The sequence below is a fragment of the Loxodonta africana genome, chromosome X (assembly GCF_030014295.1).
Source record: "Loxodonta africana isolate mLoxAfr1 chromosome X, mLoxAfr1.hap2, whole genome shotgun sequence".
NCBI lineage: Eukaryota > Metazoa > Chordata > Mammalia > Proboscidea > Elephantidae > Loxodonta > Loxodonta africana.
This window is the reverse complement of record NC_087369.1, coordinates 80,016,427-80,037,036: the sequence shown is the minus strand read 5'-3', so window position 1 is coordinate 80,037,036 and position 20,610 is coordinate 80,016,427. Positions and strand designations below refer to the sequence as shown.

The window sequence follows — 20,610 nt, the reverse complement described above, 5'->3', positions numbered from 1 at the left end:
TTTGTACAGTTCTTTTACACCTCTGGTAAGATTTATTCCTAAGTATTTTATCTTCTTGGGGGCTACTGTAAATGGTATTGATTTGGTGATTTCCTCCTTGATGTTCTTTTTCTTGATGTAGAAGAATCCAACTGATTTTTGTATGTTTACCTTGTATCCTAGTACTCTGCTGAGCTCTTCTATTAGTTTCAGTAGTTTTTTTTTTTTTTGAGGATTCTTTAGGGTTTTCTGTGTATAAGATCATGTCTTCTGCAAATAGAGATACTTTTACTTCTTCCTTACCAGTCTGGATGCCCTTTATTTCTTTATCTAGCCTGATTGCTCTGGCAAGGACCTCCAGCACAATGTTGAATAAGAGTGGTGATAAAGGTCATCCTTGTCTGGTTCCCATTCTCAAGGGGAATGCTTTCAGAATCTCTCCATTTAGGGTGATGTCGGCCGTTGGTATTGTATAAATGCCCTTTATTATGTTGAAGAATTTTCATTCTATTTCTGTTTTGTTGAGAGTTTTTAACATGAATGAGTGTTGAACTTTGTCAAATGCCTTTTCTGCATCAATCGATAAAATCATGTGGTTCTTGCCTTTTATTTATGTGGTGGATTACATTAATTGTTTTTCTAATGTTGAACCATCCCTGCATGCCTGGTATGAATCCCACTTGGTCATGGTGAATTATTTTTTTGATATGTTGTTGAATTCTATTGGCTAGAATTTTGTTGAAGATTTTTACATCCAAGTTCATGAGAGATATAGGTCTATAATTTTCTTTTTTTTATGGAGTCTCTACCTGGTTTTGGTATCAGGAATATCCTGGCTTCACAGAATGAATTTGGGAGTATTCTGTCCTTTTCTATCCTCTGAAATACCTTTGGTAGTAGTGGTGTTAACTCTTCTCTGAAAGTTTGGTAGAGCTCTCCAGTGAAGCCGTCAGGGCCAGGGCTTTTTTTTTTTTTTTTTGGAGGGGAAGTTTTTTGATTAATTTTTCGATCTCTTCTTTTTGTATTGGTCTATTTAGTTGTCCTACCTCTGTTTGTATTAGTTTAGGTAGGTAGTGTGTTTCTTGGAATTCATCTATTTCATATAGGTTTTCTAATTTGTTAGAGTACAATTTTTTATAGTAATCTGATATGATTCTTTTAATTTCATTTAGGTCTGTTGTAATATCACCCATCTCATTTCTTATTTGGGTTATTTGCTTCCTCTCCTGTTTTTCTTTTGTCAGTTTGGCCAATGGTTTATCAATTTTGTTAATTTTTTCAAAGAACCAGCTTTTGGTCTTGTTAATTCTTTCAATTGTTTTTCTGTTTTCTATGTGATTTATTTCTGCTCTAATTTTTATTGTTTGCTTTCTTCTGCTGACTGAGGGTTTTTTGTTGTTGTTGCTCTCTTTCTGTTTCTTCAAGTCATAGGGATAATCCTTTGATTTTGGCCCTTCTTTTTGTATGTGTGCATTTATTGATATAAATTGATCTCTGAGCACTACTTTAGCTGTGTCCGAAAGGTTCCTTTTGTGGTTACCTTAATATTTACCCCTGTTTTTCTAAGTATGAACCTAACTTGTGTATCCCTGTATCACCTTGATTCCCTCTCCATTTGCAAGATGTATGCTAACTTTATTTTGTCCTGCTTTATTGATTATTGTCATCTTTTATGTAATGACATCACTGATTCCATTTTGGTTTTTTTTTAAATCTTATTTTATTTTTGTGATTTCCCTGAGTTGATATCTGGATTCTCTGTTCAGTGTTCTAGTGTTGTGCTGATATCTGATATTACTGATTTTCTAACCAGAGAATTACCTTTAGTATTTTGTAGTTTTGGTTTGGTTTTTGCACATTCCCTAAGCTTGTGTTTATCTGTAAATGTCTTAATTTCGCCTTCATATCTGAGAGACAGTTTTCCTGGATGTATGATTCTTGGCTGACAGTTTTTCTTCTTCAATGCTCTATATATGTCATCCCATTGCCTTCTTGCCTGGATAGTTTCTGCTGAGTAGTCTGAACTTATTCTTATTGATTCTCCTTTATAGGTGAGTTTTTGCTTATCCCTGTCTGCTCTTAAATTTTTCTCTTTATCTTTGGTTTTGGCAAATTTGATGGTAATATGTCTTGGTGACTTTCTTTTGGGATCTACGTTGTATGGGGTTTGATGAGCATCTTGGATAGATATCCTTTCATGTTTCATGATGTCAGGGAAGTTTTCTGCCAAGAAACCTTCAACAATTCTCTCTGTATTATCTATTACCCCTCCCTGTTCTGAGGTTTTTTCATTTTTTTTAATTCTTTTATCTGATTTTTCTTCCAATATCTTGGTGCCAAGTGCCTTACCCTTCATCTCTCCAATTCTGCATTCCAGCTCCTCAATTCTGCTTCTCTGACTTCCTATTTAGTTGTCTAATTCTGTAATTTTATCTTAATCTTTTCAATTTCTGAATGCTATCTCTCTGTGGATTCTTGCAGCTTATTAATTTTTTCATTATATTCTTGAATAACCTTTTTAATTTCTTCAACTGCTTTATCTGTGTGTTCCTTGTCTTTTTGTGTATATTGCCTTATCTCATTCTGATGTCATACCTGATGTTGTCCCTGATGTCTTGAAGCGTTTTTTATATTATCTTTTGTATTCTACATCTGGCAATTCCAGGAATAGGTCTTTATCCAGGAAAGTCCTTGATTCTCTGTCTTGGCAGTTTGTTGAAGCAACCATGGTCTGCTTCTTTATGTGATTTGTTATTGACTGCTGTCTCCAAGCCATCTATAAGTTATTGTAATAATTTATTTTATGTTTGTTCACTGTGTCCTGGCTTCTTGCTTTGTGTTGTTTTGTTTCAATATACCCAAATAGGCTACTAGAGTGAGCTAACTTGACTATTGGAGCCTTTGAAGCACTAATGTCCTGTTACCAGATGGCTAGAGCTGTTTCCAGGTATATGAGCCTAGGAATTCATTCACTATTCTCATATAGATTCAGCTCAGTTGTCCTGATAGTTGGCCACCTAGTGTGTGGTGTAGGTTCTCACCTACTATCTTAGAGGAGTAGTGGTGATGGTTGTATGCACTGGTTTCTGGTAGCAGTAGGAGGTCACACTCTGAGGACGGCAGGGTGCTGACAGCCTTCCCCCAAGTGTAATTTAGGAAGGAGCATCTCTGTTGTCTAGTGTTCTGGTGGGTGCGCTTTGCGGCTGTACCTTAGGCACCCAATGCTTATACTTGTAAAGACTGGTAGGCATCACTATCCTCAGACCCCTTTTGTGGGTGACTAGGTGGCATGGATGGAGCCTCCAGTCCTCAGGTACCTGCTATGGGTAGATGAGGGCTCTGTTTAACAGGCAGAGCAGTATCAGACCTCCAAAACCTGCCTCTCCACTACACAGCTGAAATAATTACAGTCAGACCTCTAACGGATTTGTCCTTGCATTATAATAGTTACCTGGATACATGTAGGGGTGAAAGCCAATGTCTGTCGGTCATTTATGCCTCTACTGGAGCCACTTCTGCACTGAGCTTCCAGATTAGGGGAGTTGGGGGAGTATTTTTCCCCTTTTTCTTAATTTGCTCCTTCTCCCAGGCTAAGAGAATGGCTCCAAGAGGGCGCAGCAGGTTCTAGCTTAGGCCCAGGGAAATCAACTGTTAATGAAGCCAGCTAGGGCAGAGTGGGGAGGGATCAGATAGATAGGAGAGAGTACTTTCAGAAGAAGGAGCTATTAGACCCACATGGTAAATTAGACAAAATCATTTATGTTGTGTCAAGAGCGCTGTTTTATCTCAGATTCCAGAGGCTTGTGTAGCCTGTGTGTGCTGGCTGGGTCCCTGCCGAGATTGCCCCAGGGGATTGGGACTGCTTCCTGAGTTTGTCTTCTTTCGCTGAAGCAGCTTTGTCCTAAACTCCACAGCCAGACCCACGGCCGTCACACCAGGAGGTGAGGGTGCCGGCACTTCATTTGCCTTCTTTCAATGAAGCAGCTGCTTCCTAAACTCCGTGGCCAGCCCTGCTGTAGACACGCCACAGGGTCAGGGGTCCACCACGTTACTTGCCTTCTTTAGCTGAAGCTGCAGTGTCTCAGGAAACTACCATCAGCCCCACCACATTTGTACCAAAGAATGGTGCCAAGGAATAAGAGTTGAGGTGCTGCGTGGGCTTGGCAACTCATCACTGCTTCTGCACCATCTCTCGCTCCCCGTCACTCAGATCGATTCCTTAATTCTGCATTTGATGCTCGGGCTCATAGATTGTCATATATGTAATCGATTCACTGGTTTTTTCAGGTCTTTGTTGCTAGAGGGTTCAGCAGAATCTTCTGACTAGTTAGCCATCTTGGCCCTTCCTCACCTGAAGTCTGTTTTCAACTGCAGCAGCCAAGGGGGATTTGCAGATTTGTGACACAGCCCTGCCCATTATGTAGGGACCTCAACCACCCATAATAGGGGCCTGAGGGCTGGTGGTATCTCCCACTCCATCTAGCCACCCATGACTGGGGTCTGAGAATAAGTGGTGCCTCCCGTGTCAATCTATCCAACAGCACTGGGAGCCCAAGGACCAACTGCAAAACCCACCCACCTGCATGTTCTAGGGAACAGGAACATGCCTTCCACCCAGGCACCTGGAGACAGCCATCAGCCCCCTGCCTTACTCTGTACATAGCCCCCTACTGCAACCAGATACCTATGCCTGCTCCAAACACCCCTACAGAGCCCTGCCCATCTAGGACTGTAAGTGACAGTCTGCACCACACACTCAGTTAACGACGACCTGGACACCTGTGCCACATCCACACAAGGAAAGTGAACAGACTCCTGGGCTCACACACCTAGAAGCTGCTCTAACCACCTGGAGACAAGACGTGAGAGCTTCATAGATACCAGTAACCAAAGTATCCCACACACCCAGCCTAGTCAGACATGTAAAAAAAATACAAAAAGCTAGGCTGCAGTAAATAAACATACAAAAAATAAATACAATGACTTACTGATTGCTTGGAGACAAAACTCAGTATCAGATCACATAAAGAAGCAGGTCAAGATGGCTCCAGAAAGCAACCAAAATAAAGAACCAGGAGACCTTCCAGAGGAAGATAAGGTCTTGGAATTACCAGAGGTGGAATTCAAAAGATTACTATACAGAGCTCTTCAAATCAGGAAGGAGATCAGGCAAGACTCAGACCAAGCCAAGGAACACACAGACAAAACAATACAGGAATTAAGGAAAGTGATACAAGAATAAAATGACACATTTAACAGGCTGCTAGAAATAATAGAGACAGCAACTAGAAATCCAAAAGATTAACAATTAAATTTCAGAATTAGACAATTCAATAGAAGGTCATAGGAGCAGAACTGAGGCAATGAAAATAAGAATTAGTGCAATTGAAGATAAATTCCTTGACACCAATTTATTTCAGGAAAAATCAGAAAAAAGAACTTAAAAAATGAAGAAACCCTAAGGATTATGTGGGGCGCTATCAAGAGGAAAAACCTACAAGTGATTGGAGTACCTGAAGGGGGAGGCAGAAAATACAGAGAGAATTATTGAAGATTTGCTGGCAGAAAACTTCCCTAATATCATGAAAGATTAGAAGATATCTATCCAAGAAGCTCAACGAATCCCACACAGGGTAGATCCTAAAAGAAAGTCACCAAGACACATTATAATCAAACTTGCCAAAACCAAAGACAAAGATAGAATCTCAAGAGAGGCTAGGAATACCGCACAGGCAAGAAGGCAGTGGGATGACATATATAAAACCTTGAAGGAAAAAAAGTTGTCAGCCAGGAATTATATATGCAGCAAAACTGTCTTTCAAATATGATGGCAAAATTAGGGCATTTCCAGATAAGCAGCAGTTAAAGGAATTTGTAAAAACCAAACCAAAATTACAAGAAATATTAAAGGGAGTACTCCAGTTACAGAACCAAAAATATTAGACAATAACCCAAGACTACAACACAGGGCAGAACAACCACATATCAACCCAGATAGGGAAGTTGCAAAAATAAATCAAAGCTAAAAAAAAAAAAAAAATTTTTACGAGACTGAAAATAGGGAAAGAGATGTCAGTCCATAAATGATGACAACATTAAAACAAAAAAGAGGAAGTAAACGGTGTAGTCATACAACTTCCATATGAGGAGTAAGTTAAGGTGATATCAAGAAATAAAAGATAGGTTTAAACTTGGAAAAATGAAGGTAAATTTTAAGATAACCACAAAAGAAGCTAACAAATCCACCCATCAAAATAAAAAAGAGGAAAAACATGGACTTGGTAAACAGAAAATCAAAATAATGAAAAAGATGAAAACAAAATACATAAAGAAAAGTGACTCAGCACAGAAAATTGAGTGGAACAAAGAAACTATCAACACCACAAAAAAATACATCAAAATGACAGCAGTAAACTCATACCTATTAATAATTACATTGAATGTAAATGGACTAAATTCACCAATAAAGAGACAGAGAGTGGCAGAATGGATAAAAAAACATGATCTGTCTATATGCGGCCTACAAGAGACACACCTTGGACTCAAAGACACAAAGAAATTAAAACTCGAAGGACGTAAAAAAAATATATCAAGCAACGCACAACCAAAAAAGCAGGAGTGGCAATATTAATAGATGGTAAAACAGATGTAATGGATTGAATTGTGTCCCCAAAAATATGTGTCAACTTGGTTAGGCCATGTGTGGTTGCCCTCCATTTTGTGATTTTCCAATGTGTTATAAATCCTATTCTCTGCCTGTGGTTAAAGAGTATTAGGGTGAGATGTAACACCCTTGCTCAAGTAACACCCCTGATCCAATGTAAAGGGAGTTTCCTTGGGGCGAGGCCTGTACAACCTTTTATCCTACAAGAGATAAAAGGAAAAGGAAGCAAGCAGAGAGTTGGAGACCTCATACCACCAAGAAAGCAGTGCCGGGAGCAGAGCCTGTCCTTTGGACCTGAGGTTCCAGTGCTGAGACACTCCCAGACAAGGACCTTCCTCCAGAGTAGACAGAGAGAGAAAGCCTTACCCTGAAGCTGGTACCCTGAATTCAGACTTCTAGTGTACTGGACTGTGAGAGAATAAAATTCTCTTTGTTAAAGCCATCCACTTGTGGTATTTCTGTTATAGCAGACTTTTTGTTATAGATGACTAAGACAACAGTCTTCAAGCATAATCTACCACAAAGGATGAGGAAAGACAGTATATAATGATCAAAGGGTAGATACACCAGGAGGACATAACCATGATAAATTTATACAGACCCAATGACAGGGCTCCAAAATATATAAAAGAAACTCTAACAGTGTTGAGAATAGAAAGAGACAGTTCCACAATAATAGTAGGAAATTTCAGCACACCACTTTCAGTGAAGAACAGAACATCTAGAAGGAAACGCAATAAAGACATGGAAGACCTAAATGCCACAATCAATCAGCTTGACTTCATGGACATATCTAGAACACTTCACCCAACAGCAGCCAAGAATACATTCTTTTGCAATGCACAAGGAACATTGTGCAGAATAGACCACATTTTAGGCCACAAAGCAAGCCTTAATAAAATCCAAAACATCAAAATATTACAAAGCATCTTCTATGACCACAAAGTCATAAAAGTAGAAATCAGGAACAGAAAGAGCAAGAAAAAAAAAAATCAAATACATGGAAACTGAACAACGCTTTCCTTGAAAACTACTGGGTTATAGAAGAAATCAAGAGCAGAATAAAGAAATGCATAGAATCAAATGAGAATGAAAACATCTTATTAGAACCTTTAGGCCACTGCAAAATCATTGCTTAGAGGTCAATTTATAGCAGTAAATACACACATCCCAAAAGAAAAAAAGGGCCAAAATCAAAATATTAACTCTACAACTCGAACAAATGGAAAGAGAGCAGCAAAAGGAGCCCTCAGGCACCAGAAGAAAGCAAATAATAAAGGTTAGAGCAGAAATAAATACAACAGAGAATTAAAAAAATGGAAAGAATCAACAAGACCAACTTTGAAAAGACCAACAAAGTTGACAAATCGTTGGCCAAACTGACAAAAGAAAAACAGGAGAGGAAGCAAATAACCTGAATAAAAAAGGAGATGGGCAATATCCCCACAGACTCAACTGGAATAAAAAGAATCATAACAGAATACTATGAAAATTGTACTCCAGCAAATTGGAAAACCTGGAGGAAATGGACAAATTTCTAGAAACACACTGCCTATCTGAATTAACACAAGCTGAGGTAGACTAAGTAAATAAAACCATAACAAAATAGAGATTTAAGAGGTAATTAAAAAAAAAAACTCTCAACAAAAAAAAAGCCCTGGCCCAGATGGCATCACTGGAGAATTCAACCAAATTTTCAGAGAAGAGATAACATTACTACTACTAAAAATATTTCAGAGCATAGAAAAGGATGGAATACTTCCAAACTCATTCTATGAAGTCAGCATAACCCTGATACCAAAACCAGGTACAGGTGCCATAAACAAAGAAAATTACAGACCAATAGCCCTCATGAGCATAAATGCAAAAATCCTCAACAAAATTCTAGCCAATAGAATTCAACAACATATCAAAAAAAATTCACCATGACCAAGTGATATTCATATCAGGTATGCAGGGATGGTCCAACATTAGAAGAACAATGTAATCCATGACATAAATAAAACAAAAGATAAGAACCAAGTGATCTTATCAGTTGATGCAGAAAAGGCATTTGACAAAGTCCAAAACCCATTCCTGATTTAAAAAAAAAAAACTCTCAGCAAAATAGAAACAGAAGGGAAATTCGTCAACATAGTAAAGGGCATTTATACGAAGCCAACGGCTCACATCATTCTAAAGGGAGAAAGTCTGAAAGCATTCCCCTGAGAACAGGAGCCAGACCAGGAAGCCCTTTATCATCAGTCTTATTCAACATTGTGCTGGAGGTCCTAGACAGAGAAATAAGGCAAGAAAAAGAAAGGGCATCCAAATTGGTAAGGAAGAAGTAAAAGTATCCCTATTCGCAGATGATATGACCTTATACACAGAAAGCCCCAAAGAATCCACAAGAAAGCTACTGAAACTAATAGATTTTAGCAAGGTATCAGGATACAAGATAAACATACAAAAAACCAGTTCAATTCCTCTACACCAACAGAGAACTTTGAAAATGAAATCACGAAATCAATACAATTTACAATAGCCCCCAAGAAGATAAAGTACTAACGAATAAATATAACCAGAGACATAAGAGACCTATACAAGAAAACTACAAAACACTACGGCAAGAAACCAAAAGAGACTGACATAAGTGGAAAAACATAATATGTTCATGGATAGGAAGACTCAACATTGTGAAAATGTCAGTTCTACCAAAAGCGATCTGCAGATACAATGCAATTCAAATTCCAACAGCATTTTATAATGAGATGGTTAAACAAATCCCTAAATTTATATGGAAAGAGAAGAGGCCCCGGATAAGTAAAGCATTACTGAAGAAGAACAAAGTGGAAGGCCTTGAACTACCTGATTTTAGAACCTTTTATACCTCCGTATGATAGTCAAAACAGCCAATGGAACAGAATGGAGAGCCCAGATGTGCAGCTGATATTTGACAAAGGCTCAAGTGCTTTAAATGGGGGAAAAGACAGACTCTTTAACAAATGGTGCTGGCATAACTGCATATCTGTCTACAAAAAAAATGAAACAGGATCCATACCTCATATCATGTACAAAAACTAACTCAAAATGGAAAAAACACATAAATATAAAATCTAAAATGATAAAGACCATGGAAGAAAAAATAGGGACCACACTAGGAGTCCTTCTACATGGCATAAATAGTATGCAAACCATAACTAACAGCACAAACACTGTAAGATAATCTAGATAACTAGGAGCTCCTAAAAAATCAAGGACTTATGCTCATCCAAAGACTTCACCAAAAGAGTAAAAAGAGAACCTACAGACGGGGAAAAAGTTTTTGGCTACGACATATCCGATAAGGGTCTAATCTCTAAAATCTATAAGATACTGCAACACCTCAACAACAATAAAAGACGAATAACCGAATTAAAAAATGGGTCAAGGATATGAAGAGGCACTTCAGCAAAGAAACCATAGGAGGAAATGCTCGTGACCATTAGCCATTACAGTAATGCGAATAAAAACTACAATGAGCCACCATTTCACCCCAGTGATGCTGGTACTAATCCAAAAAACACAAAATAATAAATGCTGGAAAGGTTGTTGAGAGATTGAAACACTCACGCACTGCTCGTGGGAATATAAAAAGGTGCAACCTCTCTGGAAAACAATTTCACGCTTCCTATAAAAGCTAGAAATAGAAATACCATACGATCCAGGAATTCTACTCCTAGGAATCTATCCTAGAGAAATATGAGCCATCACACAAATAGACATATGCATACCTATGTTCATTGCAGCATTGTTCCCAATAGCAAAAAGATGGTAACAACCTAGGTGCCCATCAACAGATGAATGAATAAACAGATTATGGTACATATAGCAACCCCACTGCCATTGAGTAGATTCCGACTCATAGCGACCCTATAGGACAGAGTAGAACCGCCCCATAGAGTTTCCAACGAGCGCCTGGCAGATTTGAACTTTGGACCGTTTGGTTAGCAGCCGTAGCACTTAACCACTATGCCACCAGGGTTACCATGGTACATACACACAATGGAATACTATGCAATGATAAAGAACAATGATGAATCCATGAAACCTCTCTCACTGTGGATGAATGTGGAGGGCATTATGCAGAGTGAAGTTAGCCACAAAAGAACAAATATTGTATGAGACCACTATTATAAGAAGTCAAGAAAAGGTTTAAACAGAAAAAAACATTCTTTGATGGTTACGAGGGTGGGAGGGAGAGGAAGGGAACTCACTCACTAGACAGTGGACAAGGATCAATCTCAGTGAAAGGAAGGACAACACACAGTACAGGGGAAGTCAGCACAACTGGACCAAAGCAAATGCTAAGAAGTTTCCTGGACACATCCAAACACTTTGAGGGACAGAGTAGCTGGGGCTGAGGACTGGGGACCATAGTTTCGGGGAACATCTAGGTCCATTGTCATAAAAATGTTTATTAAGAAAATGTTCTGCATATCACTTAGTTGAGTTGCATCTGGGGTCTTAAAAGTTTGTGAGCACCCATCTAAGACGCATCAATTTGTCCCATATGACTCAGAGCAAAGGAAAATGAAGAAAGCCAAAGACACAAGGAAAATACTAGCCCAAGAGACTAAAGGTCCACAGAAAAACCAGACTCCACCAGCCTGAGACCAGAACAACTAGATGGTGCCCAGCTACCACCATTGACTGCCCTGATAGGAAACACAACTCAAATTCATGCAAAGAGACCAGACTTAATGGTCTGACACAGACTGGAGGAACCCCCAAAACCGTGGCCCCTAGATGGTCTGTTAACCAGAACTGAAACAATTCCTGAAGCCCACTCCTCAGACAAAGATCAGACAGGACTACAAAACAAAACAAGTCCACGAGAGCCGAAATATGACTTTGAGTATACACCTCCTGAATTTAGAGATCATCTCAAGAATTGATTTGATGCATTGAACACTAATGACCAAAGACCAGACAGTTGTGGAATGACATCAGGACATCATACATGAAGAAAGGAAGAGGTCATTAAAAAGACAGGAAAGAAAGAAAAGACCAAACGGATGTCAGAAAAGACTCTGAAACTTGCTCTCAAACATCGAGTAGCTAAATCAAAAGGAAGAAATGATGAAGTAAAAGAGCTGAAAAGAAGATTTCCAAGGGCGGCTTGAGAAGACAAAGTATTATAATGACATGTGCAAAGACCTGGAGGTAGAAAACCAAAAGGGAAGAATGCGCTCAGCATTTCTCAAGCTGAAAGAACTGACAAAAAAAAACTGAAGCCCCAAGTTGCAATAGTGAAGGATTCTACAGAGAATATATTAAACGACGCAGGAAGCATCAAAAGAAGATTGAAGAAATACATAGAGTCACTATACCAAAAAGAATTGGTTGACATTCAACCATTTTAGGGGGTAGCATATGATCAGGAACCGATGGTACTGAAGGAAGAAGTCCAAGCTGCACTGAAGGCATTCAGCAAACGGATGCAGCCCTGGAAGTGCTCACTCATCTATGTCAACAAATTTGGAAGACAGCTACCTGGCCAACCAACTGGAAGAGATCCGTATTTATGCCTATTCCTAAGAAACATGATCCAACCGAATGCAGAAATTATCGAACAATATTCATTAAGATCACACACAGGTGAAATTTTGCTGAAGATCGTTGAAAAGCGGCTGCAGCAGTATATCAACAGGGAACTGCCAGAAATTCAAGCCAGATTCGGAAGAAGACGTGGAACCAGTGATAACATTGCTGATGTCAAGTGGATCCTGGATGAAAGCAGAGAATACCAGAAGGATGTTTACCTGTGTTTTATTGACTATGCAAAGACATTCGACTCTGTGGATCATAACAAATTATGGATAACATTGTGAAGAATGGGAATTCCAGAACACTTAATTGTGCTCATGAGAAGCCTGTACATAGATCAAGAAACAGCTGTTCTAACAGAACAAGGAGATACTGTGTGGCTTAAAGTCAGGAAAGGTGTGCATCGGGACTGTATCCTTTCACCATCCTTATTCAATTTGTGTGCTGAACAAATAATCCGAGAAGCTGGACTGTATGAAGAGGAATGGGGCATCCAGATTGGAGGAAGACTCGTTAACAACCTGTGTTATGCAGATGACACAACGTTGCTTGCTGAAAGTGCAGAGGACTTGAAGCACTTACTGATGAAGTTTAAAGACCGCAGCCTTCAGTATAGACTACAGCTCAACATGAAGAAAACAAAAACCCTCAAAACTGGGCCAATAAGCAACATCATGCTAAACGGGGAAAAGATTGAAGTTGTCAAGGTTTCCATTTCACTTGGATCCAAAATCAAAAGACAAATTACATTGGGCAAATCTGCTGCAAAAAGACCTCTTTGAAGTGTTGAAAAGCAAAGATGTCACCTTGAAGACTAAGGTGCACCTGACTCAAGGCATGGCATTTCGGATTGTCTCATATGCATGTGAAAGCTGGACAATGAATAAAGAAGACTGAAGAAGAATTGATGCTTTTGAATTGTCGTGTTGGTGATGAATATCGAATATTCTGTGGACTGCCAAAAAAACGAACAGATCTGTCTTAGAAGAAGTACAACCAGAATGCTTCTTAGAAGCAAGGATGGCGAGACTAAGTCTTACATACTTTCGGCATGTTATCAGGAGGGATCAGTCCCTGGAGAAGGACAGCATGCTTGGTAAAGTAGCAGGCTAGTGAAAAAGAGAAAGACCCTCAATGAGATGGAATAACACAGTGGCTGCAACAATGGGCTCAAGTATAGGAATGACTGTGAGGATGGTGCAGGACTGGGCAGTGTTTCATTGTGTTTTACACAGCATCGCTATGAGTCAGAACCAACTGGACAGCACCTAACAACAACAACATAAAATGAAAAATAATACATATGAGGAATGTGCTTCTTAGTTCAATCAGATACACGAGACGAAATGGGCAGCTCCTGTCCGAGGCAGGATAAGAAGGCAGGAAGGGCCAGGAACTGGTTGAATGGACACAGGGAAGCTGGGGTGGAAAGGGGGAGTATACTGTCACATTGTGGGGATTGCAACTAATGTCAGTTTCTTTTGGTTTCTTGCAGTAGTGTTTTGTATTTTTCTTTGTATGGGTCTTTAACATCCCTGGTTAGATTTATTCCTGTGTACTTTATCTTCTTGGGGGCTATTGTAAATGGTATTGATTTGTTGATTTCCTTTCGAAGTTCCCTTTGTTGGTGTACAGGAATCATACTGATTTTTTTCTTTTTAATCTTCTATCTTATCCTACTACTTTGCTGAAATATTCTATTAGTTCCAGTAGGTTTCTTGTGGATTCTTCGGGGGTTTTCTGTACAGGGTCATATCATTTGCAAATAGGGATAATTTTACTTCTTCCTTACCAATTTGGATGCCCTTTATTTCGTTTTTTGGCCTTATTGCTCTGGCTAGTACCTCCAGCACAGTGTTGAATGAGTGATGATAAAGGGCATCCTTGTCTGTTCCCGTTCTCAAGGTAAATGCTTTCAGTCTCTCCATTTCGAATGATGCTGGCTGTTGGCTTTGTATAAAGGCCCATTATTATGTTGAGGAATTTCCCTTCTGTTCCTATTTTGCTGAGAGTTTTTATCAGGAATGGGTGCGGGACTTTGTCAAATGCCTCTTCTGCATTGATTAATACTATCATGTGGTTTTTTTGTTTTATTTATGTGGTTTATTACGTTGATTGATTTTCTAATGTTGAACCATTCCTGCATAAAAAAAAATTTTTTTTATTCCTGCATACCTGGTATGAATCCCACTTGATCATGTTGTATAATTTTTTTAAAATGCAATTGAATTCTATTGGGTATAATTTTGTTGAGGATTTTTATGTCTATGTTCGTGAAGGCTATTTGTCTGTAGTTTTTTTTTTTTTTTTTTTGTGGTGTATTTGCCTGGCTTTGGTAGCAGGGTCATGCTGGCTTCACATAATGGGTTTGGGAGTATTCCTTCCTTTTGTATGCTCTGAAATAGCTTGAGTAGTATTGGTGTTAGCTCTTCTTTCAAAATTTGGTACAATTCACCAGTGAGGCAGCCTGGGCTAGGGCCTTTTTTTTTGGTTGGCAGTTTTTTTTTTTTTTAATCTTTTAGTTTTTTATGGGTTTGTTAGGTTTTTCTACCTCAGTTTGTGTTAGTTTAGATAGGTAGTGTTTCCAGAAATTTGTCCATCCTCTAGGTTTTTTAATTTGTTGGAGTATAATTTTTCGTAGTATTTCGTTATAATCTTTTTTTTAGTTGGGTGTGTTGTGATATCACTCATCTCATATCTTATTCATGTTATTTGCTTCCTGTTCTGTTTTTCTTTTGCCTGTCCGGCCAGTGGTTTGTTGATTTTGTTGATCTTTTTAAAGAACTAACTTTTGGTCTTCTTGATTCTTGTAATCTTTTTTATTCTCTATTGTATTTATTTCTGCTCTAATTGCCATTATTTCCTTTCTTCTGGTGCCCGAGGACTTCTTTTGCTGTTCTTTTTCTATACTAGTTATAGGGTTAATTGTTTGATTTTGGCCCTTCTTTTTCTGTGAATTGATCTCCAAGCAGTCCTTTTGCTGTGTGCCAAATGTTTTGGTAAGATGTGTTTTCATTCCCACTTGATTGTATGAATTTCTTTATTCTGTCCTTGATTTCTCCTGTAACCCAATAGTTTTTAAAGAAGGTATTGTTCAGTTTCCATGTATTTGATTTTTTTTTTTCGTTGCTCTTTCTGTTTTTGATTTCTGCTTTCATTGCATTGTGATCAGAGAAAATGCTTTGTATTATTTCAATGTTTTGGATTTTGTTAAGGTTTGCTCTTTGGCCTAAAATGTGGTCTGTTCTGAAGAATGTTTCATTATCATTGGAAAAGAAGTATACTTTGCTGCTATTGTGTGGAGTGTTCTGTATATATCTATAAGGTCAAGCTGACTGATGGTGGCATTTAGATCTTCTGTATCTTTATTGAGTTTCTAGATATTCTGCCCTTCATTGTAAGTGGTGTGTTGAAGTCTCCTACTATTATTCTGGAGCTTTCTATCTCTCTTTTCAATGCTATTAGAGCTAGTTTTATGTATTTTGGAGCCCTATCATTGGGTGCGTATATATTTATTATGGTTATGTCTTCGTGGTGTATTTACCATTTAATCATTATATAGTGTCCTTCCTTATCCTTTGTGGTGGATTTTGCTTTAAAGTCTATTTCATCAGAGATTAATATTGCTACTCCTGCTTTTTTTGGTTGCTATTTCCTTGATACATATTTTTTCTATCCTCTGAGTTTTAGTTTTTGTCTTTGTGTCTGAGATTTGTCTCTTGTAGACAGCATATAGATACATCATTTTTTAAAATTCATTCTGCCACTCTCTGTCTCTTTACTTGTGCATTTAGACCATTTATATTCAGTGTAACTATTAGTAGATATGAATTTACCGATGTCATTCTGATTTGTGTGTGTGTGTGTGTGTGTGTGTGTGGTGTCAACAGTTTCTTTGTTGGGCTTAATTTTCTGTGATGAGTTCTTTTAGTTTATGTATCTTCTTTTCATCTGTTTCATTATTGTTGATTTTGTATTTGGTGAGTCTTTATGTTTTTCTTCTTTGTTATTTTGATGGATGGGTTCATTAGCTTCCTTTGTGGTTACCTTGAAAGTTACCTTTATTTTTCTAAGTTTAATCCAATCTTTTATTTTTTAATAATGCCTTGACTTTCTCTTCATATGAAAGTTCTATGACTACACTGTTTATTCCCCTTTTATTTTGATTTGTCATTGTTTACATATTGATGTCTCTGGTTCTCTATTTTCAGCCTTTTAGCTTTGATCTGTTTTTGTGAATTCCTTATTTTGGTTGATAACTGGTTGATCTGTCCTGTGCCCTAGTCATGGATTGTTGTGTAATGTTGATTTTCTAACTGGAGGACTCCCTTTAATGTTACTTGTAATTTTGGTACAGTTTTTACAAATTCCCTTAATTTCTGTTTAACTGTAAATGACCTCATTTCACCATCTTATTTAAGAGACAACTTTTCTGGATATATAATTCTTGCCTGACCATTTTTTTTCCTTCAAGGCTTTATATATGCTATCCTATTGCTTTGCCGCATGGTTTCTGCTGAGTAATCAGAGTTTAATCTTATTGCTTCACCTTTGTAGGTGATTTTTCATTTATCCCTAGCTGCTCTCAAGATTCTTTCTCTGTCTTTGGTTTTGGCAAGTTTGATTATGATATGTCTTTGTGACTTTTGTGGTCTATCCTCTATGGGGTTCACGGAGCTTCTTGAGTAGATATCTTGTCATTTTTCATGATATTAGGAAAGTTTTCTGCCAGCATATCTTCATTTCTCTCTATGTTTTCTGTTATCCTTCCCCTGTTCTGGTACTCCAGTCACTTGAAAGTTTTTCCTCTTGATAGTATCCCACATCATTTTTAGGCTTTCTTTTTTTTTTATATTCTTTTTTCTGATTTTTTCTCAAACAAATTGGTGTCAAGGGATTTATCTTCCATCTTACTAATTCTGACTTCCTTTGTCTGAATTCTGCTCCTGTGACCTTCTATTGAGTTGTCTAATTCTGAAATTTTATTGTTAATATTTTGGATTTCTCATTGCTTTCTCTGTATAGTTTCTAGCAGCCTCTTTATTCTTTTGTTTTGTTCTTGTATTGTTTCTTGAATTCTTCTATTGTGTGTTCCCTTGGTTTGGTCAGAGTTTTGCCTTATCTCTTTCCTGATCTCTTGGAGTGCTCTGTATATTAGCCTTTTGAATTCTTTCTCAGGTAGTTCTGTTACCTTATTTTCCCCTGGAAGGCTTTCTGGTTCTTGATTTTGGTCACTTGCTGGAGCCATCTTGACCTGCTCCTTTATTTGATTTGTTGCTGACTCTTATCTCTGAGACATCAATAAGTTATCATATTTATTGTATTTTTGTTAACTACATCCTGTATTTTTGTTTTGTTTTGATATGTCCAAGTAGGCTGAGTGTGTTTTCTACTTCGGTTATTGGCATCGTTGAAGCTCTCACATCCTGTCTGCATGTGGTCAGAGCACCTACTAGGTGTGTGAGCCCAGGAATCTATTCACTGTTCTTGCAGGGGTGCAGTTATTCAGGGCACAGGTGTCCAGATCATTGGTCACCGTGTGTTGCAGACTCTAACCTACAGTTCTAGGCAGGCAGGGCTGTGTGGGGGTGTTCAGAGCAGGCTTAGGTCTCTGGTTGCAGTGGTTGGCGATGTGTGGGGCAAGGCAAGGCACTCTTTGCTGCCCCTGGATGTCTGAATGGAGGAATGTCCACCTCTGCTAGAGCACAAAGTGGTGGTGGGGGGGAGTAGTACAGCCAGTCCTTGGGTGTCGGTGCCGTTGGCTAGAGGGCTTGAGAGGCACCAGTAATTCTCAGACCCCTGTCATGTGTGACTAGATTGAGTGGGTGGTATTGCTGGCCCTCAGGCCTCCGGTGTCAGTTGGTGAGGTCCCTTCTTAGGGGCAGTGTGGTGTCAAATGTCACAAATCTGCAGCTCCCCCTTGGTACTGCAGGTGAAAATGGGCTTCAAGTGTATGCCCTGCCTGTGTTATGCTAATGAGGGCACGCAGTGTTGAATTGGCCCACAAGGCACTGGGCGGGCATGGAGGGCACTGCATGTCTGTGGAGCCCTTATGCCCATGGCTGGGAAAAGGGTCAGGGCCTCCCCACCTACCCTTAGTTCCCAGCTTAGGGGTTGTGGCGTTTTCGAATACCAAGGGACTGGTGTTGGAATAGGGTGAGATATGGGTGAGGAAAAGGGAGTGCTTTCCGGTTGTGAAGTTCTGGGGTTATCACGCCAGTGCATGCAGTGGTTTGGGAGCTCACACTTAACTTTCGCAGGTGTGGTGTCACTTCTGTTTGGCTCTGAATGTGTGTGGAGATTTGATGCTGCTTAGCTGCACCAGATGTCGTAGGCCTTGGCTTGGAATGTTGCTGCTTGCCTCAGTCCGTGCGTGCTGTGCTGTCTCAGCTAGCAGGACTCCAGTGATGTGTAGTTCTCCGTTTCTGTTGCTTTTGAATTGCCTCTCCTTCCACGTGCCACTCAGTCGGATTCTTCAGCTTTGTCTTTAATGATTAGGATTCCTAGATTGTCATATTTATTCAATTCACTAGTTGTTTGGGGTCTTCGTTGTAAAGAGGGATGACAGGAAGTGTCTGACTATTCCGCCATCTTGGTCCTGTCTCCTCAGTCTGTTTCATCAACTCTGTATTTGTTGTTCTCGATCCAAAGTCTTCATTTGTGCCCATTTTAATTTCTTGAGTCTTTGTCGTAAGGGGTCATTATGGTGTGTCTAATGCTTTGTAGAGATAAGAGTTCTGTTCTGTGGCCCTAGAGTGCAGTTTTAGTCTTAACCAATTATTTACAAAATGTACTCTGTCAGTTAATAGTGGAAACAGGCAAGAGATTACAGATGGATTAGTGCCAGCTAAAGATTTGGAAACACCATTCAGAGTACATTGTTATTAATGGTACAGGTGACAGTCATGCCCTATAGGAAAGACAATAAGCTTTTTATTTCACATTCTACCACTGTTTACAAAGGACCTCATTGTTATTAGAGGCCCCAAAGAAAAAGATAATTGATGTTTGGAGTTTTGCTCACTAAGAATATGGCCTCAGATTCACACTATTTAAATACTGACTTTGCCATCAACTGCTTGTCACTTAATAGAAATGTTTACATATTCTTTGCCTTGTATTATTTCCTTCAGATTAAATAAAGTTTCAGAAAATATCCTCAAGGGTAGACAAGATATTATGATATAATCTTTTGCAGTTTTGATTTCCTCATCATGAATCATCCTGATATGGTTGACTAAAATAAGCAATTACTTGGAAATGATCTTTAACATTCTACAAGTCTGATATTACTTTGATTTTTTGTTGAAGGAGGCCTGGTGGCACAGTGGTTAATAGCTCGGCGCTAAACCAAACGTCAGCAGTTCAAATCCACTAGCTGCTCCTTGGAAACCCTATAGGGCACTTCTACTCCATTGTGTAGGGTTGCTATGAGTTGGAATCAACTCAATGGCAAAGGGTTTGGGTTTGTTGTTTTGCCATTAACTGCTTGTCACTTAATAGAAATGTTTACATATTTTTTTCTTATAGTATTTCATTTAGATTGAATAAGGTATCAGAAATTATAGTCAGGGATAATGGACTAGATGTTATGATAATAATCTTTTGTCATTTTGATTTCCTTTGATCATGAGTCATCTTGTTGTGGTTGAATAAAATAAGCAATTACTTGGAAATGGTCTTTAACATTCCAGGAGTCTAATATTAGTGATTTCTTTGTTTAAAATAGGAACATTTAAATCCACATGGGCTTTTCTTAATGATGAAAATCCTCTTGAAAGGTGAAACAGCTGATGAAGAACTCATTGGAGGTATCATTTCTGTGTGTGAAATATCACTATTTTGAAATATTACCACTGATTTGTTAAATATAGTATCTTTTTAGTATATTAACAATTGTTATAATTTCAGGCTGGCTGAGGGAAAACTGATCACATAAGAAAGTCAGAGATTGTCAGCCAGGAAGAAAGAAAGAAAGAAGAGAGAAGAGTAGGCAAAATTAAAAAGTGGTTAAAAAAAAAAAGAAGTGAATAAAACTGATCAGTTTTCTTTTAGTCTAGCAGGGAATTGTAGCTTCCCAACCCTTCTTAAATTGTCTACCACCGTGAAGATTACCTATTTATGGAAAATCCTTTGGAATACTGTGCTTTTTGTAATTGCTGGTATAAGCATTGGTATTTGTTTTTCAGAATTATCAAGAGATTAGAATGCACACACCACAAAATAGACACCCTGATATACAGCTGTGGGTTGTTGGGCAGTTCACCTAGCTTATATGTGCTTCAGTTTCTTCCTTTTTAAAAGGGTGTTCTTTTAAATTTTTTTGTGATTTGAGTGAAAGTTTACAGCGCAAATTAGTTTCTTTAAAAAATTTATACACAAATTGTTTTGTGACACTG

The 20,610-nt window shown here is 38.5% G+C and overlaps 1 protein-coding gene across 1 annotated transcript in view; it reads left to right on the top strand.

Moving 5' to 3' along the window:
• Positions 1-20,610, top strand: part of TEX11 (testis expressed 11) — a 472,254-nt gene that overhangs the window by 190,735 nt on the left and 260,909 nt on the right. Inside the window, 1 exon segment of the mRNA XM_064278445.1 lies at positions 19,941-20,022. Coding sequence (XP_064134515.1) covers positions 19,941-20,022 — 82 coding nt within the window.